At 49.9% G+C, this 24,852-nt stretch overlaps 5 protein-coding genes and 3 pseudogenes across 5 annotated transcripts; all 8 read left to right on the top strand.

Moving 5' to 3' along the window:
• Positions 1–43: 43 nt before the first annotated feature.
• On the top strand, positions 44–1,021 carry LOC112900858 (BTB/POZ and MATH domain-containing protein 2-like). Its single transcript, XM_025969649.1, has one exon. It carries the CDS (start codon positions 44–46, stop codon positions 1,019–1,021), a length of 978 nt encoding a protein of 325 aa, XP_025825434.1.
• Positions 1,022–1,473: 452 nt separating this feature from the next.
• LOC112900859 (BTB/POZ and MATH domain-containing protein 2-like) lies at positions 1,474–2,568 on the top strand. The gene has a single exon (XM_025969650.1). The coding sequence runs from the start codon at positions 1,474–1,476 to the stop codon at positions 2,566–2,568; it is 1,095 nt and encodes a 364-aa protein (XP_025825435.1).
• Positions 2,569–5,216: 2,648 nt separating this feature from the next.
• On the top strand, positions 5,217–6,277 carry LOC112900860 (annotated as a pseudogene).
• Positions 6,278–7,923: 1,646 nt separating this feature from the next.
• Positions 7,924–9,062, top strand: LOC112900861 (BTB/POZ and MATH domain-containing protein 2-like). Its single transcript, XM_025969651.1, has 2 exons — positions 7,924–8,219; positions 8,339–9,062. The coding sequence occupies exons 1-2, from the start codon at positions 7,924–7,926 to the stop codon at positions 9,060–9,062; spliced, it is 1,020 nt and encodes a 339-aa protein (XP_025825436.1).
• A 1,911-nt stretch (positions 9,063–10,973) lies between these two features.
• Positions 10,974–12,015, top strand: LOC112900862 (annotated as a pseudogene).
• Positions 12,016–14,562: 2,547 nt separating this feature from the next.
• On the top strand, positions 14,563–16,974 carry LOC112900863 (annotated as a pseudogene).
• Positions 16,975–17,474: 500 nt separating this feature from the next.
• Positions 17,475–19,208, top strand: LOC112899786 (BTB/POZ and MATH domain-containing protein 2-like). The gene has a single exon (XM_025968392.1). It carries the CDS (start codon positions 17,883–17,885, stop codon positions 19,050–19,052), a length of 1,170 nt encoding a protein of 389 aa, XP_025824177.1. The 5' UTR covers positions 17,475–17,882; the 3' UTR covers positions 19,053–19,208.
• A 1,034-nt stretch (positions 19,209–20,242) lies between these two features.
• Positions 20,243–24,274, top strand: LOC112899785 (polyadenylate-binding protein RBP45-like). The gene is made up of 7 exons (XM_025968391.1): positions 20,243–20,675; positions 21,245–21,704; positions 22,984–23,033; positions 23,114–23,244; positions 23,343–23,439; positions 23,525–23,728; positions 23,916–24,274. The coding sequence occupies exons 1-7, from the start codon at positions 20,340–20,342 to the stop codon at positions 23,916–23,918; spliced, it is 1,281 nt and encodes a 426-aa protein (XP_025824176.1). The 5' UTR covers positions 20,243–20,339; the 3' UTR covers positions 23,919–24,274.
• The last annotated feature ends 578 nt before the right edge of the window (positions 24,275–24,852 follow it).

The following is a 24,852-nucleotide window of genomic DNA, read 5'->3' on the forward strand; positions in this document are numbered from 1 at the left end:
CGCCGCCGCCACCGCCTGTCGTTCCCCAATGGCAGCACGCACGATGAACCTGCACCAACGTGTCACGGCCTGCGACGCGCGCCGCCAGTCCAAGACCTCGTCGCGGTGCGTGGCGGAGAGCGCGACCGTGACGCACGACTTCGAGGTGGCCGGCTACTCGCAGCTCAAGGCCCTGGGCGTTGGCCAGTACGTCAGCTCCGGCACCTTCAGCGCCGGTGGACACAACTGGGCCATCCGGGTCTACCCGAAGCAGTACGGCAACGTGATTGCCCACTACCAGCCGCCCCTTTTCTACGCCGGGGCGTCCCTGCAGCTCCGCGACGCCGGCGTGGGGACGGAGGTGACGGCCAGCTTCACCCTGAGCCTGCTGCAGAAGGACGGCCGCGTGTCGCCGATGGCGAAGCGGACCATGACGGCAGCCTTTGGTGCCCCGCCGCGGGACAGCTACGGCTTCCACAAGCTGCTGGCCAGCGCGACCATGCTCCAGAAGTGGCGGTGCCTCCACAACGACGCGCTGACGATCCGGTGCGTCCTGACCGTCGTCCGCACCAGGGACCCGGTCCCGCCGCCGGAGCTGGCCGGCCACCTCGGGAGCCTGCTCGCGACCGGGATGGGCGCGGACGTCACCTTCGACGTCGGCGGCCGGGCGTTCCCGGCTCACAGGGTCCTGCTGGCCGCGCGGTCCCCGGTGTTTCGTGCGGAGCTCTTCGGGCACATGATGGAGAAGGACGCGCGACGCATCAGGATCGCCGGCGTGAGGCCGGAGATCTTCGAGCTGCTCCTCCACTTCATCTACACGGACTCGCTGCCGGGCGACGGCGAGGGCTGTGACACCGCGACGCTGCAGCACCTGCTCGTGGCGGCGGATCTGTACGGGATCGACAGGCTGAAGCACATCTGCGAGGGGAAGCTGCACGCTAGCGTCGACGAGAAGACGGTGGCGAGCATGCTGGCTCTAGCGGAGCGGCACAACTGCCCGAGGCTCAGAGATGCTTGCCTGAATCCAAATGTCCATTGCTAGTTCTTCATTTTGCTAAATTATTGAAGATGTAGCGATCCTTAATTTGTTCTAATGCAGTTAGTTTATTGAACTCATCGATGATTGATGGTGTAGATTGGAAATTTATTTGACTACCTCCGTGCAGTTAGTACTTACTACTTTACTAGTACTTGAGAAATAATACGGAAAGTCCAATTTATTTATCTCATTGTCATACCTTTTGAATCGAAAATAAAAAGATACGGAGTAATTCGTTCGCAAGAAAAAAGGGAAAAATCTCTATTCTTCTTATTAATGAATGCTGGACAATCTGTCCGGATCTTTCAAAAAAGAAGCGAGAGAGAGAGAGATACTCTTATCTCTAAGAAGATCGTACGGTTATTGATCTACTTGTATATATAGTATCATGCAACGAGCCTGCCCAACCGAATGGTTGATCTATCTTCCCAAGCTAGCTTTCACCTGTTGCTGACATGGCTGACGTCTCGGCCCGCCGCCGCCGTCCACCGGACACGTCGTCGAGGTGCCGGGCGGAGAAGGTGACGGGGACGCACGACTTCGAGGTGGCCAACTACTCCCTGTTCGACGGCCGCATCGGCACCGGCAGGTCCATCAAGTCCGCCCCTTTCTCCGTCGGCGGCTACACCTGGATGATCGAGTTCTACCCGGACGGGCAGTCCATGGAGGACTGCTGCTGCTGCATGAGCGCGGCGTCCGCGTACGTGTCCATCTGCGACGGAGCGGTGACCGTGAACGCCAAGTACACGCTGAGCCTCGTGGACGGGGACGGCCGGGCGGCGGCGTCGTGGTTCTGGCGCCGCAGGTCGGCCACGGTGACCTACGGGTGGCCGCACCCGAGGAGCTGGGGCTTCAAGATCTTCTACCTCAAGCCGCTCCTGCGGTTATCGGGGTGCCTCAACGACGACCGCCTCAAGATCCGGTGCGAGCTCACCGTCTTCACGCCGCCGCGCACGGAGGACACCACGCCGGCGCCTGCCCCGCCGCCGGAGCTGCCCGGCCACCTCGAGCGCGCGCTCAAGGACGGGAGGGGCGCGGACGTCACGTTCGGCGTGGCGGGGAGGGAGTTCCGCGCGCACAGGGTCCTGCTCGCCGCGCGGTCCCCCGTCTTCGACGCCGAGCTCCTCGGCCCGATGGCGGAGAAGGACGCGCGGCGCGTCGTGCAGATCGAGGACATGGAGCCGGCGGTCTTCGAGATGCTCCTCCACTTCATCTACACGGACTCGCCGCCGGGCAGCCTCGAGGGTTACAGCACCGCGACGGCGCAGGATCTGCTGGTCGCGGCGGACCGGTACGGGATGGAGAGGCTCAAGCTGATGTGCGCGGAGAAGCTGTGCAAGAGCATTGATGTGTCGACCGTCATGACCACACTGGCCTTGGCGGACCAGCACCATTGCCAAGAGCTTAAGGAAGCCTGCATTGCGTTCATGTCCTCGCCGAAAGTGTTGAGAGTCCTTGTGGCGACAGACGAGTTCAAGCACCTGATGGCGAGCTGCCCCCAGCTGGTTTCGAGGGGAAGCCTTGAAGGTGCATCCGTCGAAAAGAATTGAAGTAGCCTTCTTCTGAGGCTGGCAAGAGTAGAAGCACCTCCCAAGTTCACAGGCGACCACTGGATTTGCATCAAGATTTCAACTGATCAACAAGAAATCTAGTAGCAAAACACAGTTCCAGTCACCACCTCACCGATGCTTAATTTGTAGTAACTTCTATGGAACGTATCGAAGATTTTTTTATAAAAAAAAATAGATATTGCACTACAAAGTTTACTCTTGGGAACAGTCTTCCGTTGGGAGAAATGGAGTGTGGAATTAATTCTTTTACTCGCCTAGGAACACGTACGGCCGCTTTCATGTGGTTAATAACACTTTATTTCCAAGAACCCCTTCGTATTCCGAACAGTACACGGTTGCTCAATTGATGAACTTTATTTGGCTCCGATCAGAGCGGGTGAATTGAAACGACGCCTAGCATTCTCAACAATCGATGCCCCCGTTCACGGAAAACTAAACCTCAAGTTCCGATCGTCCCATGCGCACGCGCGCCGCTCAAACTGCAGGAATTGAATGTCCTGCTCAGCTGCAGAAGCTGATGAACCATCATGTGGCAACTGCTGTAGCATAAAGTATTGCAGTATGGATCAGCACAAATTATTGTGCTTGCGCCACAGGCAGCATCACTAGCTGCTAAATCAACTAGCAAATTATTCATTCTAGTGTTATGTCTATCAATGTCTAAAATCTGATGTTCACGCATTCCCATCTTGTGATTGTACATGTTCATTATAGCATTTCTAGCATTTTCCTGACCACTTGTATTTGAAGCTAAGTAGTTTATGTATTGTATGAGTTCCATTGTCTCTGAACTCTGATAAAAAATAATGGATATAGTAGCATTGCTGCAATTATTCTGAAGTGAGTAGCTACCTAATGAAAAGCATGAAGCAAAAATACTGATATTACTAAGCAATGTTGCTACCATTTCTTTTCCATATTACCCCTTTTTCTGTAATAATTTACTTTCAGCGGTAGCCAAATAAACTATTAGAAATTGCAAGCTAGCACAATTTAAGCAATATCGTTACCATTTTTTTTCCAGTTGCCCTCTTTACTGCTATTTCTTTTTTCAGTACATCTTTTTTTATAGTGTCTTTGTAGGGGGTAATCTAATATTTCATGTAGGCAACACACTGTCAAGTCTTCAACCTCTAGTGCTTTCCTCCAATTATGCATTATATTCTTTTCTTAACAGCATTGCAGGTGATGGCGTGGTCATGAAGGGAAGCAAATGTGCAGTCATCATTGGTGAATTGCTTGTGATGGTAGTGCAAATGCACAAATATCATAGTCTGCAGATTAGAATTAATTGTTTGCAAGATCTGAATTAGTTATGATCATTGCATTTTGCAGGTCATATGGTTGTGTCCAGATAATACAAATATTTGAAATTGTAATGGTTATTAGTTAAGAAAACTAGATCAGGTTGCTTTTTGTACAGAAAATTATGAGCAAAATAGTTTGAAGTATAGATAAGGCTGGCAAAGAATTTGTGAGATGTTGCTTGACCAGAATTATGAGCAGCTCAGGTGCAGATATGCATGCGTGCAGTTTTTGAATTTTTTTCTAGGCAAATTATGTACACTTTTATGGAATAGTTAAATTTTCTGGATTACGTTGGGTTGGGGTGGGCAGTGGGGGGTGGCAGAAAACAGCATGCCTGCAGCGACAGTGCGTGCACCACGAGGTTGATTGCAAAAAAATAGAAAGCTAATCGCCTTTAGCTTTCCTAAAATGCGTGGCCATCGGCTTAATTTACGGTCGGCCGTAAATTAGTTGTGCCCTTTAAAAAAATTTATTAGGTTTTAGCATTCTTTTTTCCTTCAGTTCTCATCTCGCTTGTACCTTTTTTGTGCTTGCGTTAAATCTGTTGAATTGGATCGGTACCGAAGCCGACTTTCTTCGTTTCTACTCCCTCCGTTTTAAAATATAGTTTATTTTAGCAAATTTAGATGTATAAATTTTATTATGTATCTAGATATAATATTTATCTAGATGCACAATAAAAATTATATATTTAGATTTACCAAAACGACCTATATTTTGAAACGGATGGAGTACTGTCTATATTGCAATGTTGCAGGATGCATGAGAATATGTGCTTGATCCATTGCTACAATGAAATTCTATGGGATTCTCAATAGGTTTTAGCATAATTTGCCCTTCATTTGTCTTCTTAGTTTTTACTTCTTTTCTTTCACACAGCCTGCTTGCGTGAATCTGTTGATTTCTCTTGATACTGGAGCTCGATCGCATTCCTCCATTCTGTCCTGCACGCTATGGATTTCTTTACGAAAGATTTGGAGGGTGGCAGGGTGCCTGACAGCTACTCCTATGTTTAGATTCTTTTTAAGATTTATGTAATGTATATATAATAATCCCTTTCACATGTAGATAGATTTACTATAATATTTTACAACACGGCAAGAACTTCTTCTCCTCCTAGTATTTCGGTTGTGCACTAATATAATTGTTTCCTTATCCGAAGGGTGGAATTAATATAATCCCACGAGATTACTGATGCGGCTAGATTAAACGAAACAAGCAGCAAGCAAGATCTAATCTAACTCGAAGGTGCCCGTCGCGATTCTCCTCCGCCCACGGGCAACGACTCGACGATCCGACCTCCTGCTGCTGCGCCAGCCATGGACAAGCGCCGATCCGAGACGTCGTCGAGGCTCGTGACGACGAGCGCCCAAGCCGCCCACAATTTCGAGGTGACCGATTTCTCGCTGCTCGAGGGCATGGGCGCCGGCAGGTACGTCAGCTCGAGGGCCTTCACCGCCGGCGGCCGTGCCTGGAACATCAGGGTCTACCCCGACGGGTGGAAGGAGGAGGACAAAGCCGCCCACGCGTCGGTCTTACTGTGCTTTGTCGGCGGCGCGAAGGACGCCAGGACGAAGTTCAGTCTAGAGTTACAGGAGAAAGACGGCGAGGTATCCGATCTCCAGGTCCAGGACACCACCACCATGACATCACATACATTTGGTACGCCTGGTGCTACCTTTCCCAAGTTCGTAGAGAAATCCAAGCTAAAACCGCTGCTGCGCCTCAACGGCGACGGCTTCACGATCAGGTGTGTTCTGATCGTCGTTGGAGAATCTAAATATGAGGACGTAGGCGCCATGGCCTTTCCGCCATCAGACATCCACCAGCACTTCGAGCACATGTTGAAGGACGGGAGAGGCGCGGACGTGGCGCTCGACGTCGATGGCCAGTTGTTCCGTGCCCACAGATGCGTGCTCGCCGCGCGGTCTCCTGTCTTCGCGGCCGAGCTCTTCGGCCCGATGAAGGAGACGAAGGATACGGAGCCTATCAAGGTCGACGACATGGAGCCCTGCGTCTTCGAGGAGCTGCTTCACTTCATGTACACCGATCGGATCTCGGACGATAAGCGCGGCGCCGACAAGAATGCGGCGACGCAACACCTGTGGTCGCCGCGGATCGGTACGGGCTCGACAGGCTCAGGCTGATGTGCGAGGCCAAGCTGTGCCGTGGCATCGACGCGCGGACGGTCGCCACCACTCTGGCTCTGGCAGAGCAGCACCGCTGCGCGCGCCTCAAAGATGCTTGCCTCGCGTTTGTTGCCTCGCGGGATATGCTTGGTGCTGTCATGGAAACAGATGGGTTCAAGCATCTCGCCGCGAGTTGCCCTTTGGTTTTGGTGGAGATTCTGGACAGGATCGTCAAAGGCAAGAGTCAGTAGCGTTTGTTAAGTTTGTGAGTTCAGCTGAGTTTGAATTAGTGATACTGAATTGCTGTTGGGGTTTCTCTAGTTGGGCTCTGCCTCTATCATCATTCAATCTTCTTTGCCTGAGTGGTGAACGCATTAATATTCTATCTATCGGCTTACTGTCAGGCCATCACATTATCAGTGCATTACCGTATCCTGGTAGAAACTCTATCCAGCATGTGTGTACTGATCTACTGGCACTACAACAATTCTAAAGAAATATGCATACCATATAGATTCCCCCCCACTATCATTTATTTTCCTCCTTTAGTATAAAATAAAATATTTCCTGTTTTATAGGAACCAATCATTCAATCAACAGTTTATTATTCAATCATAGCTTGTGAATCAAAACCCTGACGTGTGTCAGTTGTCTTTTCTTAGCAAAATGTGCTACTCGCAATTTTATGCACCCTGATGGACCATGGAGGACGCTGGGCCCTTGTTGGGCCATAAGCCGGATGGGCTGGGCTGTGGCAGATGTGAGTTAGGGCCCTACATATATTTAGAGGCCCAGATCGCCGTGCGATCACGCGCGTCCGGACGACACGACAACAGATTCCTAGCTGCTGGCCATGTCGTGGGTTCCAGGTTTGCTTTCTTTTTCTTTTGTTTCTTTTACTTTCTTTTTTATTCTTTCCACTAGGATGCATGTGGATGCATGTTGTATGGTGCACGGGAGCAACCGGGAAAGGATCCCTCCACTGACGTAACTTGAATTCGTGGAAGACAAATTCAACGTATAAAAAGATATACTTTTTAGACTAATTACTATTTAAATTAAAATTTAATTGCACCGTTCAAAACTATACTACACTCAGACTATATTTAAATGTTGTTTATTAGGAACATTTTTCATAAACTATTTCAAATTGTGAATCTGGAACAATTTATTTATGAAGGCAGAACAATTTATTTGTGAATGGGGAACAATTTAACCGTGAATGTAGAACAACTTATCATGAAAGTAGAACATTTTGATGATAAAGGTAGAATAATTTAATCTGAATTTGATTTGAGTAATCAGTTTAGCAAATATATTTTTGTTAACTTTAAACATCTTCAACTTCATGTTAATCCTTATGTCTGTAATCAATTTGGGCCAGCTTTTTGGGCCACGTGCATGGCAAGCCGAGAAGGCGGGCCGCGCAGCATCACGGGACAGGCTTCTGCGACGCGACAACACGCGCGCTGCCCCCGAGAGTGCCTAGAATCTCTGCATTTTCTGTTAAAACGCCTTTCATCTGCGCGACTTAAATTAAATTCTTTCCGAATAACGGTCCAAAAGAAGTCCAAAATTAGAAGCTTTTTTTATCCCATGCACAAAATAGGTCCACAATCATATTGCCACCCATATAACTAGAGTCCAATCTTTCTACAATTGGGCTCTTGTCTTTCTTTCTTTTTTTTTGAAAGATCACAATGGGGCTCTTGTGATCTTGGTATTCCCGTAGGCCTCGGAGTCCTAGTATGTTTAGGCATAATAACTTTCCTGTGTACGCGTCGTACAAGAACACAGCAATGCAAGGACGTCTCTATGGTTTCTTCAAGCTTACGATCAGAAACAATAAGCTTATAAGCCCACACAAGCTTTTCTTTCCTGTACGTGCGTCTATGCCATGGCCAACAACGACTCGGCCTCTGCTGCTGCCAGACATGGCCAGGAGGGCTTACACGAGACGAAGTCGTCGAGGTGCGTGACGGAGACCTTCACCGCCACGCACAACTTCGAAGTGACCGATTTCTCGCAGCTCGACGGCATGGGCATCGGCGAGTTCGTGAGCTCGAGCACCTTCACCGTCGGCGGCTACGACTGGAACATCAGGCTCTGCCCGGACGGGCTCTGGAAGGAGAACCAAGATGCCGTTGTCTCGGTGTTCTTGTGCTTTAATTTAGCGGAGGAGAAGCGACGAGCGTGAGGGCGAAGGTCAGCCTAAGTATGGTGCATAGAGATGGTAGAGTATCGAAGCTTCCGATGCTGGGAGACGACAGGCCATGGATGCGTACCTTCAATGTGGAACATGGAGAATGGAGTTGGGGCATTCCTTCTTTCATTGAGAAATACAAGTTGCGACACTTTCTGTACCTCAACGACGACTCCCTCACCATCAGGTGTCTTCTAACTGTCTTCAAGTCCCGAACTGAAGATGCGAACACAACCATCAGTGTCCCACCGGCAAACTTGCACCAAGATCTTGAGCACATGTTGAAGGATGGCAAGGGCGTCGACGTCACATTCGACGTAGATGGCCACCTGTTCCATGCCCACAGGTGTGTGCTGTCTGCAAGATCACCTGTCTTCGATGCGGAGCTCTTTGGCCCACTGAACAAGAATTCTGCACAGCCTGTTAAGATCAACGACATGGATCCTACCATCTTTGAAGGGCTTCTTCACTTCATGTACGCCGATTCCCTGCCAGATAGCTGCAACTCTGACGAAAATACGACAATGCAGCACTTGCTGGTTGCTGCGGACAGATACGGACTTGAGAGGCTGAGGGCGTTGTGCGAAGCCAAGCCATGCCAGGGCATTGATGTGCAGACGGTTGCCACCACCCTAGCTTTGGCGGAGCAGCACAACTGTGAACGGCTCAAAGATGCCTGCCTCAGATTTATTGCCTTAAGGGACGTGCTCGGTCCTATCATGGAAACCGATGGGTTCAGACATCTCAAGGAAAGTTGCCCTTTGATCCTAGAGGAGATTTCAGAGAAGACTGCCACATTCGGGAGGAGGAGGACGAGTGTGCAGCATCTCTGATCATGCAAGGTTGCAAGAGCTATGAGTCTTAGTTGTTGCTCTTATCAGATTTCTCTCACGTGAGCACGGTATCAGTGTGTGGCCTATTGCATGGCTGAACTATTCAAGAATAATGTGTGTCTGTCTGCCTGGTGGCACTAGAAAAAACTGATAAAGTCCTTAGTCATGCAAGAGTAAGCTAGAGTAATGAGTTGCAGTTCTACCTCTTATCAGATTTCTCTTATATGACCAGTGTATCACTCAGCTTGTTGCATGGCTGAATTCGTATTCAAGAATAATGTTGAAAGGACCAACACTAGGTCTAGAGGGGGGTGAATAGGCTTTGTTCAAATTTTTTCTGAAAATCTTGGCAGAAAAACATCAGCGGCCGGATCATTGTGGCCGATGGCACTGGAAAAACACGATAAATTTCACTAGTCTTCATTGTTGATCTTCTTATATAGCTAGTTTCAAAAAAAAAGATCTTCGTTCTTATAGTTTGGTGCAGATAATTTTCATTTTATCAAGTCCACCCTCTTATTTGCTTCACGTGAGGTTATTTCGTTCATGCACTCCAACAGCTTGTGCCGGTTCCCGCTCGGTTGGATATTGATTCCATGTAACCAGAACTCCAGTTGGTTTCAGTGTTGCTATTGGCTGCATGCCAAGTTGGGCCGATCTATATATCGATCATCATGATTTCTGCCAAGTGCTGAAACACTTTCATGTCAACCTCTCTAAACGTATTCATCTATCTGTGACACGAACGTTGACTTGGGCAAGCTTTTCTTCAACCTTTTTTAGCCCTACTATACTACCGTGTATTCATCTGTCTTTGCCATGGCTAGCAACTCAAGCTCTTCATCGAGCAACCAGTTCCCCGGCGAGAGACGTGTCGTCGACATGCCTGACACACAGCTAGCGTCACCGTGGCACACAAGTTCCAGGTGCCCGATTTCTCGCTGCTCGCTTGAGGGCATGGACGTCGGCAAACACTGTCAGCTCGTGCAACTTCAGCGTCGGCGGCTGCGACTGGAACCTCAGCGTGTACCCCGACGGCACGAGCGCCGGTAAAAAACCTGCTCATGTGTCATGTCTCAGTAGTGTACCTAGAGTTTTGGCTGTTCACAGTTCGTACTCGATCAGTATCCTCGACGAATTAGCTAGTAATCCTGGCCTTGGGACAATACGCTAACTCCTTATCCTGTATGTATAATATAACTAGGACGGGCGGCGCGCTACGCCGCGCCCATAGAACTTGCGTACGTGTTGCTAACGTAACGTCGTTCGTGCTTTCACTGCCTATTTAATCCTTGGAGATATAGAGCGTTGTCTTGAATAACAGCGGCCACAATGGTCAGTGATGCTGCCTGTGACTGGACGATTGTGAGTGATATAGAAAGGTGTTCTTTTGCCTTGGATGGTAAGGCTTCAGGAATGGCAGGATCTATAAGTAAAGCAAAGAAGCAATGACATCTACCAGTTTACTGAAATGTGGCGGCGGCGGCATACTGGTATGACGACTCGTTGAGGCGGTCAGTGGCGATGCAGCGGATGTCCACAGGCGTTGCGCACCTCCGCATCAACCGCACCGCTCGGGCCTTGCAGCTCGACCACGGTCCAACCAGCCGCTCCTGCCGCAGCACCACTAATGATTAATGAACTGGTTAGCCCGCGAACTACAGCGTCCGAGCGCTCGTCCACCGCTGGCGTCCTGTCACGCGCCATCATGCGTAGCGATGACGACAATCGAGATGACCTTCGTGGCACTGGAACCCGTCTGGTTGCTGCCCACACAGCATGGATGCGCCCGATTTACAGGAGATGCCAGCGGAAGAGGTAATTACATCGGTGAGCTAGGCGGCCAGGGTGCGGTGTGGATTTGTTAATTTTCCCTTTGCCCTCTATTCAACCCTCCTCCTACCTTTCGCCATGGCTGACGCCTCTGCTTCGTCGGCCAACGACCAATCCCTGCCGGAGACGTCGTCGAGTTGCCTGACACAGGCCACCACCGCGGCGCACAACTTCGAGGTGATCAACTTCCCGCTGCTCGAAGGCATGGGCCTCGGCAAGTTCGTCACCTCGAGAAACTTCAGCGTTGGCGGCTGCCACTGGATGATCGAGCTCTTCCCTGACGGAGACAAAGCGGACAGCAAAGCTCATGTCTCGGCCTACCTGAGTCCTCAAGGAGGGCAGGCGGGTGAGAGGGTTAAGTTCAGCCTGAGTATCCTGGGCAAAGATGGTCAGGTGGCGGAGCAGCAAAACGGCCAGTATACCTTCGTCGACTCGGCGATTCACGGCGTTGGCTGGAGCAACTTCATCGAGAAATCCAGCCTGCAGCCGGTGCTGCGCGGCAACAACAACCGCTTCACGATCAGGTGTGTCTTGACCGTCATAAAACCTCCCCGTGTCGAAGATGCAGTGAGCGGCGCCATTGCCGTCCCGGAGTCGAACCTGCTGCAGGACCTCGCGAGCATGCTCGCGGATGTGACGTTCAGTGTGGGCGGCCAGTTGTTCCCGGCTCACAGGTGCGTCCTGGCGGCCGGAGCTCTTCGGCCCGATGAAGGAGAAGGCTGCGAGGCACATCAAGGTCGACGACGTGGAGCCTTCCACCTTCGAGGCGCTCCTCCACTTCGTCTACACGGATGCTCTGCCGGATGACTGCGGCGCCGACGGAAATGTCCCGCCGTTGCAGCACCTGCTGGTCGCCGCGGATCGGTATGGGCTGGGCAGGCTGAGGCTGATGTGCGAAGCGAAGATGTGCAGCAGCATCGACGCGGAGACGGGTGCGACCACACTCGCTTTGGCCGAGCAGCACCACTGCGTGGAGCTCAAGAACGCCTGTATCCGGTTTATATCTTCACGGGGTGTGCTTGGTGCTGTCATGAAAAGCGAAGGGTTTGATCATCTCGCCGCAAGCTGCCCTTTCGTCTTGTTGGATATTTTAGACAAGCTCGCGTCTCAAGGAGTTTAGTTAAACAGTTTCTATTTGTCGTACGTCCGAAACTCTAATGTATTTTCCATGTTTTAAAAGACAACCAACATCGAAAGAGTAAAAGTCATGCGTCAATTCTACTGCGATGGCTTAACCTATCGATTCATGTAAACAGAAAAAGACTAATGGTACTAAGGTTTTATTTCAAAAAAATATAATCATACTAAGGGTAAAATAGAATTAAAAATAGTTTAGAAGTTTATTATACAGACTTTCGCCATATTTAAGGGGAGTTATTTGAACCTTCTTTTAAAAAAATATGGGATATCTGATCTTTTCTGATTGGCCGACAACTTATATAGTTACGATTCAGTTGTCACGACAGTTTTAAGTAGGTTTAGAAGTTCTAATTCAGGCATACAATTATTTTCTAAATTTTATAGATATAAGACAACCATGACCATGGACGACGTGGTCTTCTCACTCCGGCCTCCCGCACAGCCTCCCCGCTCCGTTGGCTGCCGCTCCGACCTTCCTCCGCACTTCAAACTCCCGCCGGCCACCGACCTCTCAGCTCCGCTTGCCACGGCCTAGCAGGCCGACATGGCCGGCACGATGATCTTGCCCTTGTGTCGTGCTGGGCCGGACGGCCCGTTTGGCCATTGTTAAGAAACTGGCGCCTCGATGCACCGACTTTCTAGAAGCGGCACAAAGTAGCGTGCTACTACTTATTCAGTGGATCCTAAACCCACACTACTCTAAGGAGATCTTGACACCGACGCCAGTACGGAGACCAACACTATATGGGGACTCAACTCTTTATTCACCACGATAAACTTGATACAACACAAAGACTCGTGCACTCCCTACGTGGCTGCCCTATCATGACACTACTGCACTGTATTACTACCATGCCACCTCCTGCTTAAGACCCCTTATGCTATGATATGGCAAGGGAGATGAGAATACCCCTATTTATAGGTGCTTATGGATGTTGTGGTGTTGCCATGTGGCAACTTCCACACTCTTATTTACAAAATATCTATCTTTAGAATTTTCATCATCCTTATACAACTATGCAAAATATATAATTCTAGAGACTTCTTGTCTTACCATGAAGCATGACAACTTCTCACTCTTGCCATTTTCAAATTCTTGTAGAACCTTCTCAAGCATGCATTATTATTTTCAACAGCCATCTATAGTGATAACTCTAGGAGAACCTCTCAGCCTCTGCCCATGTCATCTGCTATTGTCACGAACTCATGATCAGAAGGGTATTGTTTCTCCCCTTGGATCATTCATATCCAGCATCTTTCCTTGTCTCCCTGACCTATACTCCAGTCCTTGTTCTCAACGTAAAGAAGTCCTCAATGCACAAAATAGGCAATGGTTTGATTACAATGCAATATATATTTTGTTGGAATATTTGGGCCTATTAGTCCAAAAGCCCACCATGTAAATCCAAATAATTTCAATAAAATCTCAAAGACCCATTAGTGCAAAAGTGCATGGCAACGACTTAGTCCCACCTTGCTAGTGGAGGTGGAGAAAACCTAACTTAAATAGTTGGATGCTCTCCATGCTCTTGCAAGTGTGGGTGAGAGGAAGAAAGAAAAACACACGCGTGCGCTTGCTCGCCTCGCCGGTCTCGGGCGAAGGGCACGCGACGTGCGCGTGAATGGTCCGCCAAAATCCGGTCCAATCCTTGCGGGCACGCGACTTCCTTTTGCAGATTTGTTTTGCCACTTCGAATCTGTTACGGATTTCACGCAGATTTATTTTGCCACTTCGAATCTGTTACAGATTTCACGCGCGGAATTTTAGGACTCAGTAACCGACTTGGTTTTTGGGACGCCAAAAACCCTAGTGGTTCCTTCCTATAAATACGCGTGGGTGCCGAAGGAAAAAACATATACAGAAGACGCACAACACACTTCAACCTGCCTGCTGCGCCGCCGCATACGCTACTTCATCCCATTTGTCGGCGTGCACCGGCGATCGGGAGAGCGGGTCTCCGGAATCTCGTCCTTAATCCTGCGCCGGGAGAGAGCGAATAAGGTTTTTGGGAAGTGCTCTGCGCGGCCGCTCGAACGCTTCCACATTGCCGTCCTCTGCGTCCTCATCGCCACGGCTCGTCTTCTTCCTCATCAGTGGGGCGTGACTCGGCGTCGTCAAGCGCGCGGAGGTGCTGATCGTCGCTGTCGTCTTCTTTACCCGGTTATTCCGGTCAGGCAAGAAATGTACGGTTTTCTGTCCCTAACTATATCTTTCATGCCTAGTACGATCTGATTAGGGTTGATCTTGCTGCTGCAATGTTATATCTTAAATCACTTGATGAGTATGTTTAGATATGTTCATTTTCTGTATACAATTTTCATCATGGTTATGATTTATCTTCAAATTAATTTAAAACTGAAACTCTTATTTTTTTTTCATCGTATCTCTCCGGCCAGTACTAATTGGAGTTGCACAGGCCTAGGAGTCCTCCTAGTTCTGGTACTTATAAGATGATCGTGAAGGGCGTGGCCGTGTTCTCTTCAAGCTTTTCGCCCGTTGCCCTTTCTCCATTGCGCCATCTCCACCATGGCTAACAGCTCGCGAGTCAAACAAATTCTACCGGAGAAGTCGTCAAGATTTGTAATGGAGAGCATCACGGCGACGCGCACCTTCGAGGTTACCAACTTCTCGCTGCTCGAAGGCGTGGGCATTGGCAAGTACGTTAGCTCCAGAACCTTCAGCGGCGGCGGCTGCGACTGGAACATCAGGCTCAACCCCGATGGATGCTGTAGGCTCTACCCCAACGGATGCTGGATGAAGGGACTTGCTGATTGTGTGTCGATCTACCTGTGTTTCCTTGGAGGAGGATCGGCAGCGCCTAGGAGGACCAAGTTCAGTTTAAGTTTACTCGACAAAGATCGTAATTCAGGGTAAAAAGCAAGAGGAGGAAGGGAGAGAAGAAAGGTGTGGAGGACTAGCGATGGGAAAAGGGTACGGGTGACTCGCAGCCACAGCACCGATGAGCCGACAGGTCACGAGAAGTGGGGCAGTCTGTTCATCAAGAAATCTCATCTGAAGGAGTTGCTACTCAGGTCCAACGATCGCTTCACGATCAGGTGCGTCCTAACTATCATTAAACGGCCCTGTTTGGCACAGCTGAAACTTATTCAGAAACCAGCTGGTGGTTAGCTGGCAAGAGAAGCAGCTGGTCACAGGCCCTGTTTGGCACAGCTGAAACTTGTTTATAAATTATTAACAATTAATATATCATAAAATTAATCATAGATTACTGTCAAGCAAGATAATGATACAATTAATCATGCAATTAGGAGCCAAAAGCCGGCGCAGGGCGGGTGGGGGGGGGGGGGTGGGCCGGCGCAGACCGGCGCCGGGGGCGGGGGCGGGGGCCGGCGCAGGGCGGCGCAGGGCGCGGGGGCGGGGGCCGGCGCCGGGCACGGGGACGAAGGCGGGCGCGGGGGCGGAGGCGGGCTCGGGGGCGGGGCCGGCGCGGGGCACGGGGGGCGGGGGCCGCCGCCGGGCGCGGGGAGCGGGGGCAGAGGCCGGGGGCGGAGGCGGGCGCGGGGAGCGGAGGCCGGCGCGGGGGAGCTGCGCAAGGGCCGCCGGCGCGGGGGGAGGCGGGGGCCGGCGCGGGGAAGCGGCGCCGGGGCCGCCGCGGGGGCGGGGGGAGGCGGGGGCCAGAGCGGGGAAGCGGGGGCCGGCGCGCGGGGGAGGCGGGGGCCGGCGCGTGGGGCGGGGGAGGGGCCGCCGGCGCGGGGGGAGGCGGGGGAGCGGCGCAGGGGCCGCCGCGGGGCGCGGGGGAGGCGGGGGCCGGCGCGTGGGGCGGGGGAGGGACGCGGGGGGACGCGGGGGCCGGCGCGGGGGGAGGCGGGGGTCGGCGCGCGGGGGGAGGCGGGGGCCGGCGCGGGGAGGCAGGGGCCGGCGCGGGGAAGCGGTCTAGAAGCTGGTCCGCTCCCGCTGCTCGTTACCCGCGTTTCTGAACGAGGTCGGGGAAGCGCTGGCGGGGGAAGCGCTTCAAGAAGCGAAGCGTTTGGCCGGGTAGCCGCTTAAAATTGCTAAGAAGCGGGGCTAGAAGCGGAGCCAAACAGGCCCAACGGCAGACCAAGATGGCCATCGAAGTCCCTCAGTCAAACCTGCATCAAGATCTTGCCAACATGCTGAAGGACGGGGAAGGCACGGATGTGACATTCAGTGTGGGCGACCAATTGTTCCATGCCCACAGGTACGTTCTGGCCGCGCGGTCCGTGGTCTTCAGGGCGGAGCTTTTCGGCGAGATGAAGGAGAAGGCGACGCAGCACATCAAGATCCATGACATGGAGCCGACTGTCTTCGGGTGGCTACTCTACTTCGGGCCAGTTTGGTAGAGCTCCAACTTATGCTGATTCTCTGTGGGAGCTGATTCTCTAAGAGAAGTGATTTTATGGCTAAAGGTCATTCTCTAGCATAAACTCTTAAAATCAGGATGAAGAATCACTTCACAGAATCAGGAGAAGCTACTTTTTTCAGCTTCCAGCCTCTTAGTTCATTTCAGAGAATCACTCCACAGAATTAGCAGAGAATCACTTCTCTCTGAAAAACTGTTTGGCAGAGCTATTACTGGATTCAGCAGAGAATCATTTCCGGGAGCTCTACCAAACTGGTCCCTAAACAGATTCCGTGCCAGATGACTGCAATGACAACGCGGATAGGATTGTGGCAATGCAGCACCTGCTAGTTGCCGCAGATCGGTATGGGTTGGACAGGCTACGCTTGATGCGCGAAGAGAAGCTGTGCAGTTGGCTTGACGTGCAGGCAGTTGCAACCACGCTAGCTTTAGCCGAGCAGCACCAGTGCGTGCAGCTCAGAGATGTTTGCCTGAAATTCATTGACTGTCGAGATGTGCTTGGCGCTGTCATGGAAACAGAGGGATTCAAGCATCTCAGTGCAAGCTGCCCTTTGGTTACAAAGGAGATTTTAGACGACCACATCAGCCAGAATTGATCAGTAAGGAGTTCTTTGTTCAGTCTAGCGCTGAGTTTTACCTTTTGTAGTCGAGATCTTGTTATCATGTGAACTGTTTGCTGCAAACTCTGCATTGGAACTCCTCTCGCTTGGAACGTGCGCGAAGGTTTTGAAGTGTTTACTATTATTTTTAGCTATGCTTTCTTGTTTGAACATATACATAGCTCTCTGTCGCTCATGCCCAAGTGCCATCCGCGCCATGTGCACGGAGGAAGTGGAGCTTGTCCTTTGCCGTGCAACTAGCAATCTCAGACGATCTGTCTCCTGAGCTCTGGCCTCTGGGCTTCGATCCGTCTCCTGGCCAGCCGCCGCGGCTACAGACCGGGCCCTTTGCATTGGGCCTCCGCGGCTCTCGCAGAGCTGGGCCAATGTCGTCGGGTCACGAAATTTTAGCGACCCCACACGTGCGCACGGGCAGCGGGCCCACGGCACACTCCCGCACCTGACCTGACCCGACGACCGCAGCGGGGCCGCGGCGGGGGGTTTTCTCCGTGCGCGCACCGCGCACGAGGGAGCAGAGGGTTTTCTTCCGCGAACTTCCTCCCCCCCCAGTCCCGTCCCTGACTCCCTCCGGCAGCGGCAGGTCGCACCGCCGCAGCCATCGGGAGGGGTTTAAACGAACGGCGCCCGACCCCGGGGGATTTGTTGCTCTCCCAATCCCTGATGATATTCCAAGACCAGGCTGCCCGGGCGTGCTGTGGATCTGTTCCCCTCCATCTCTCCCCCAAAATTCCCGACGATGTTCGAGTTCGATTCCATCATCAGCTAGGGTTTGCATCAACGGCGCGCTAGCCGCTTTGCTCGCCGTCGCCGCCGATCCGCCCCGAAGGGCTGATTCGCCGTTGAGGGCGGTCGGATAGCTCATCGCGCGGCTTTTGATCGGCCTCATGGATGCAAGATCGGTCGCGGGGCCTCCGCAGCCGATCGCGCCGTCGTCCCTCCTCGACACGGCTCACCACGGCGGCGGCTCGGCTGTCCCGGATGTATTCAGCCTGCCCAAGACGTCGTCGACGAGCCTTACGAAGTCCGTCACCGCGGTGCACGACTTCAAGGTGACCGACTACTCGCTGCTCGATGGCATGGGCGTCGGCAGGTACGTCAGCTCCAGCACCTTCGCCGCCGGCGGCCGCGACTGGGCCGTCCGGTTCTACCCGGACGGCGCCACGGCGGGCTGCCTCGGCCACGTGTCCGCATTCCTGTACTACTTCAACCGGCAGCTGGCGGCCGGCGTCAGGGCCCGGTTCACCCTGAACCTGCTCGAGAGGGACGGGAGGATGTCCCAGCAGACGACCAACCCCTACATGAAGCACACCTTCTCTCCGGCCAGCGACAACTGGGGCTTCATCAAGTTCATCGAGAAATCCAAGCTGCTGACGGGCTCGCCGTACCTCCACAAGGACAGCCTGACGATCAGGTGCGTCCTGACTGTCGTGATCGAGTCCCGCACGGTGGAGGACGAAATGAACTCGGTTGTCGTCCCGCCGCCGAACCTGCACCAGGATTTCGGGGAGATGCTGAAAGATGGTGAAGGGGCAGACGTGACATTCAATGTGGATGGCCAATCGTTCCGTGCCCATAGATGTGTTCTGGCTTACCGGTCTCCGGTGTTTAGAGCCGAGCTCTTTGGTCCGATGAAGGAGAAAGCTACAAGCTGTATCAGGATCGATGACGTGGAGCCGTCAATCTTCGAGGCACTCCTCCACTTCATCTACACGGATCGTCTGCCAGATAGCTGCAATGATGGTCGGAACGCGGCGATGCAGCACTTGCTAGTTGCCGCTGACCGGTATGGAGTAGAGAGGCTAAGGTTGATGTGTGAGAGTAAGCTCAGCGAAGCCATTGATGTGGAAACGGTGGCGACCACACTAGCCTTAGCAGAGCAGCACAACTGCTCCCAGCTGCAACGAGCTTGCATCGGGTTCATGGCCTCGCCCAACATGCTTGGCCCAGTCATGGAATCCGACGGATTCAATCATCTTGTTGCAAGCTGCCCTTTGGTTTTGAAGGAGATTTTGGACAAGGTGTCATGCATTTGGAGTGATAATCAGCACCGGTGACCAGTGAGTGATACTGAATTTTAGATGCCTTTGGTTATCTGAAGTCTTGTGCTTTACTGTGATATCTTGGGAGTAAGACTTCTCAAGCATGTAAGAACAGTAACATGAATCCATGATAAATTGACTCTAGCTCTTTTAATGTAAAATTTCTGTAGGTTCGGGCATTTTCATATGCTATCCATCTATATATTCTTATTGTCTGAATGTCTAATTGTCAGTACTGAACGAAATTCTGAACTTCAGAATTTGGGTTGCTGCCCATTCATGCTTCAGTCTCCAATCATATTTGCCCCCCCCCCCCCCCTCCTCCTCCTCCTCAAATTGCGATATGTAAGCAGAGTGACTGTGATTGCCCCTTTCGATCCCATATCAGTGCCCACGATCTCTGTCAGCATCAGATTTCGTGTCCTGCATTTCTGTATCCCGTGGGATGCATCATGATTTATGTTGCATTTGTCCTGAACCAGTCTGCAGGCCCCATCTGATGTCTATGATTTATCCATGACAATGCATATATCTTCAGGTTCTATTTTTAAGGCGTGACTTCGATGCACTAAGTGTACCTCTGTGCTATATGCACTATGCAGCAAGCAAACGAGTTCTTCAGAGCATAGTGGATAAAGATTAAAGAATTGATTCAGATATTTTCTGAATTACTTGAAAACCTTGTGATGATACCGACCGGAGTACAGATGACTCTGTGTTTTCATGACGTGCTATGACATCTCACCCAGACCCAACTGAGGTTGACCGACCTGGCTATGTTCACCATGTCACTACATGGTCAAGATATAGATGTATATTATATCTGCTAAAAGTTTGACGATGCTGTCAGAAATATCCTTTTGCCTTGGGTTCATGAACATGACCAGACCTGCACTGAAACATCTTCATGAGATGCGGCTAACTATTCTTTTTTTGACAAAGCAAAGTTCCTTATACTACTCCGTATATGGGATAATATAATCACTGAAGCATCGTCCCGGCTCTTCCAACGTAAGTTTCTTCTTATACTAGTATATCCGGTAATATAATCACTCCAGCATCGTGCAGGCTCAATCCAGCATTCCAGCTGTATGACGCGAAGCAAGAAGTACCGACACAAACTGGACCACACGGCCCACGGCCCACGGCCCACGTGAAGTCTCCGCGTAGAGACAAAATCTCAACCGTGACGAGTTCTCCACTTCTCCCCTCCATTCCCCGTCTCCTCCTGGTCCGCTGTTCCTCTCTCTTTCTCGCGCTCGTCTCGTCTCGGCTAGGGTTAGGGCCTCTCGCCGAGTCGCCATGATGCAGCAGCCCCCGCCGCCGCAGCAGCAGCCGGGTATGGCGCCACCACCACCCGCGGGCGGGCAGCCGCCGCAGTGGGGTGGGATCCCGCCGCCGATGGCGCAGCAGTACGGCGCGCCGCCGCCGCAGCAGACGCCGGCGATGTGGGCCCAGCAGCCGCCGCAGGCTCACTACGGGCAGGCGCCACCCCCTCAGCCGTACTACGCCGCGCCTCCAGCGCCGGCGCCGGCGGCCCCCGCGGCGGCGGACGAGGTCAGGACGCTCTGGATCGGGGACCTGCAGTACTGGATGGACGAGAACTACATCTACGGATGCTTCGCCAGCACCGGGGAGGTATGCGGTCCGATCTGATGCTGGTTGTGCTTGCGCATGATTTCTAGGGCTGTGCTCTTCTCGGAATTTCAGATACGGCGCATTGCTGTTGCTAATAGGTGCCGCTGTAAAATCTCATGATTTATGTAGATTTTGTTGTGAATTTCGTATGACTGCTAACGACTGAAGCTCAAGGGTACGAGTTACTTGGTAGATTTTCTAGATTCTCTTGTAATAATCAAGCTTTGGGCTAGGTTATATGTGATTTTGGAACCAGTAATTTTAAATTTGTTTTCGTGAGTTTGATACCATGATCTAGCGAGAATTGTATCTGGTGAAGTAACCTAAAACCATCGCTTTCTGTATTTCTTTTGTTTTCCCCAATTTGTCTTTCGCACATGGGTGATAATAATGTTTAGCAGCCATGTAAATTGCTGTGCAAAACTATTTATATGCACCAGTTTTTAGTGTACTGGTTGATGTTTATTGTTATGCTGCTCAGATCACAAGAACTGCAAGGTAGCAATATTTCTCCATGCATTTATGATTTCCTGACGCTTTACTTACATTACATTTATGTTAATTTGCAGGTTCAATCTGTGAAGCTCATCCGTGACAAGAATTCAGGGCAGCTCCAGGGTTATGGCTTTGTTGAATTTACAAGCCGTGCAGCTGCAGAGCGAGTTCTTCAAACATACAATGGGCAAATGATGCCCAATGTTGAGTTGACATTCCGGCTGAACTGGGCCAGTGCTGGTGAAAAGCGTGATGATACCCCTGACTATACTATTTTCGTGGGGGATTTGGCAGCAGATGTTACAGATTACTTATTACAAGAGACATTCAGGGTTCATTATCCTTCGGTGAAGGGTGCAAAAGTTGTGACTGATAAATTGACAATGCGTTCGAAGGGCTATGGGTTTGTGAAATTTGGTGATCCTACTGAGCAAGCTCGTGCAATGACGGAAATGAATGGAATGCCTTGTTCATCCAGGCCTATGCGTATTGGTCCTGCAGCAAGTAGGAAAACAACAGGAGTTCAAGAAAGAGGTAAGCATGGCTAACCTCGTGCCCCTTTGATACTTGTTAGCTTCTACATGTTGCTGATTGGTGCCCCTTGAGGTTACCTTGTTCTGTTCATGTTTGTCTTTTTTGGTTGTTTTATTACTTGTGTTCAAATGGAAGCTAGGCCATGGTTTCGACCACTTATCTTCAAAAAAGTCATCCCCCCTAGTACAGCATTCCCAGTGTGAATTTGGATAATTTAATTCACTAGAACGATAGTAGACTCATGGAACTCATGTTATCTGGAAGCAGGATACCAACAGGCTCTATGAATAGGAGCCTTGGAACTGACCTGAGCTGTGATGCATTTCATGTTTAATGCGTGGCCTCATTTAGGTCAGTGTAAATCATTTATGTCCTAAATTCAAAGTTGGTTTCCTTCAGTTTCTGGTGCCTTGTCCATTTATTTCTGTTGCTAGTTTTATTCTGTTTTCATCTATGTATACATTTAGTGCACATTTTCTTTTCATACGCCCATTCTTGATAAGTACACAGGTAAGTTAGCATGGTACCTTGTTATTGCATCTTCAGCGAGGGCAGGATTAAATCTGTTTGCTCATTTTGGACTTGTAGAGCTTGAAATACTAGCTGTTTCCTTCTTTTCCTACAAGATAGTTTCGTACACACCTTTGTTTGTTTTTGGGTGGGGAGGGGGGTGTAAAATTTTTATTCTCTTTCATTTAATTTCGGTTATGTTGTCCTTGACTTTGTATTTATTTTCCTTTGTTTCCCTGAACTTGGATTTATACATACATACATACATACATACATACATATATATATATATATATATATATATATATATATATATATGAGCACGTGCATGGTTTGAGCCTTCCTTATTCTGCTAAATCAATGATTTGAGCTGAGATTTTAACACTCAAAACAGCCTTTTGTTTTTGGTCTTAGGCTGCTTTTATTTTCATATGATCTGTTATTTCTTCACTGGCAATCTTTATCCGCATGAGTATGTTGTTTAGTCAGTTAAGTGTTGCACCTGTCAGGTTGTTTCTACAACCATTCTTCATAACTATGTGCTCTTATTGTTGGGCTAACTTCGTTAATGTTTATTGCACAATGTGATGCCTTCTATTCTTCTTTGTATGATATGAAATACACGTATACAAGTTCTTACTGTCTGATATGTGTTAACCCAACATCTTTAGTGCCCAACAAACCTTTGCACGATTGCATTCTTTTATAGCTTTTGATATTCGTAAATCTTACAATATGTTTCCTTCACTTTTTTTGCTTTCATTTACAGTACCAAATTCTCAAGGAGCTCAGTCTGAGAATGATCCTAACAATACCACTGTGCGTTCTTAATTCTTTTTTCTGCAAAGCAGTCATTCATCTTTCAGTTTTTGTTGACTTTTGTCTGTCTTTGTCTTTAGATATTCGTTGGTGGCCTTGATCCCAACGTCACTGAAGATGTCCTGAAACAAGTTTTTGCTCCTTACGGAGAAGTGGTCCATGTTAAGATCCCTGTTGGGAAAAGATGTGGTTTTGTTCAGTTCGTTACCAGGTGACTCTTATTCAGTTGTTTCTTTTTTATTCAGCTGTTCCTTTGAAATGTATATGTCGAGCATTTTCGTCCTAGTTACTCTGACACCGCATTTTCAGACCTTCTGCCGAGCAAGCGCTGCTGATGCTGCAAGGGACCTTAATTGGGGGGCAGAACGTTCGGCTTTCATGGGGTCGAAGCCTGTCCAACAAGCAGGTTCATGTCACATTGCATAGCAATGTTCTTTCTTAGCATGTTTTAACTGTAGCTGAAGTGCTAATACTTATGTGAAAATTCCCAGCCTCAGCAGGATTCCAACCAATGGGGTGGGGCTGCTGCTTCTGCTGCTGCTGGTGGTTACTATGCTGGCTATGGACAAGGCTATGAGGCTTACGGTGGTGGTTATGCACAACCTCAGGATCCTAACATGTATGGTTATGGTGCTTATGCTGGTTATCCCAATTACCAACAGCAACCAGCTGCACAGCAGCCACAGCAACAACAGGTGAGGCTCTCAAATAATTAAGTGTTGTGAATTTAATGGTGAAAAAATTATCTATCTGATAACAAATGTATGCCATATTTGACATCGGCATGGTCTACAAGACTACAACGTGCCAGTATCAATTGACATTACAAAGTGTCCATAACCTTATTTACCAATCTGACACTGCTTTGTTTCTTTCTTACAGTGAAGCCTGTTTTTCTCAGTCAAATCATTGGGTTGTGAGACGTATTAAGTTATTTCGAGGCACTGGTATATTGCACTCTAGCTCCTGTCAATAGAGAGATGGTTTCGGAAGGCTCCTGATTTTGATTGCCTCATTGCATGGTTTCATCTATTTTATGTTATTGTTATTATGGCATTGTGTTATGGCTATGAACAAGTGGTGGTCTACTGTGATTGCTATGCTCAGACATGCTTTCTTAGCTTCTCTCAGTGTTCTCCTATCTAGTGGCATTATATTAATGTGTATTTCTATCTGCTGTTACGCTATATATGTACACTGTACCGTTTGCTTCCCGTTGCATCTTTCTGGGTACTTTATTATCGCGTTGGATTCGCTGTGTCACTTCAGGACAGTTCTGTTTTGTTCTCTGATTTAGCACATGGGCATGCATGACTCAGGACAGAATGTGTCGAGAGCAATGTGGCTCGGCAATGATTGTTTTGAAACACTTTCTTTGTTTAAACACAAACAGTTAAATGTTTTGCAACCATGACTGTAGAAGCATTAGCTGCCATCATGGTCGTGACCGTAGAAACGATTTAGTATACGATTGAACTACGAAACGAGATGTGATAACATTTTCAGGAATCGGCCACCTAAGAATTTGTATATTTGAACTTTCGACAAGTCTTTCTGAACGTAGCTTAACTCGCAAATGAGAGATCCTTAAACAGTTGCTTGTACTAGGAGCAAATCCTTATCAGTGGACTGTTGCGGTTCTGTACGCATACCGTTAGCACAATGCTGATGCAGTGATGCTTGCACAAAGTCGGTTAGCGCGATCAGATTAAGCCAACGTTTGAGTTTATTCCAAAATTGCGCACTTATTTACCCTTGGCAATGCTTTTCCTCCTTTCTTTAAAGTCTCGAAGCCTTCACCAACTTGTGCGTGAGTTCA

This window comes from Panicum hallii, chromosome 7 (assembly GCF_002211085.1).
Source record: "Panicum hallii strain FIL2 chromosome 7, PHallii_v3.1, whole genome shotgun sequence".
NCBI classification, from domain to species: domain Eukaryota; kingdom Viridiplantae; phylum Streptophyta; class Magnoliopsida; order Poales; family Poaceae; genus Panicum; species Panicum hallii.

Excerpts from the sequence above, each read along its gene's own strand:
- LOC112900858 (XM_025969649.1), top strand. The coding sequence starts at position 44 with ATGAACCTGCACCAACGTGTCACGGCCTGCGACGCGCGCCGCCAGTCC.
- LOC112900859 (XM_025969650.1), top strand. The coding sequence starts at position 1,474 with ATGGCTGACGTCTCGGCCCGCCGCCGCCGTCCACCGGACACGTCGTCG.
- LOC112900861 (XM_025969651.1), top strand. The coding sequence starts at position 7,924 with ATGGCCAACAACGACTCGGCCTCTGCTGCTGCCAGACATGGCCAGGAG. Across the intron at positions 8,220-8,338 it reads GCGGAGGAGAAGCGACGAGC|TTGGGGCATTCCTTCTTTCA; the intron begins GTGAGGGCGAAG and ends TGGAGAATGGAG.
- LOC112899786 (XM_025968392.1), top strand. The coding sequence starts at position 17,883 with ATGGATGCAAGATCGGTCGCGGGGCCTCCGCAGCCGATCGCGCCGTCG.
- LOC112899785 (XM_025968391.1), top strand. The coding sequence starts at position 20,340 with ATGATGCAGCAGCCCCCGCCGCCGCAGCAGCAGCCGGGTATGGCGCCA. Across the intron at positions 20,676-21,244 it reads GCTTCGCCAGCACCGGGGAG|GTTCAATCTGTGAAGCTCAT; the intron begins GTATGCGGTCCG and ends GTTAATTTGCAG. Across the intron at positions 23,245-23,342 it reads TTTGTTCAGTTCGTTACCAG|ACCTTCTGCCGAGCAAGCGC; the intron begins GTGACTCTTATT and ends CCGCATTTTCAG.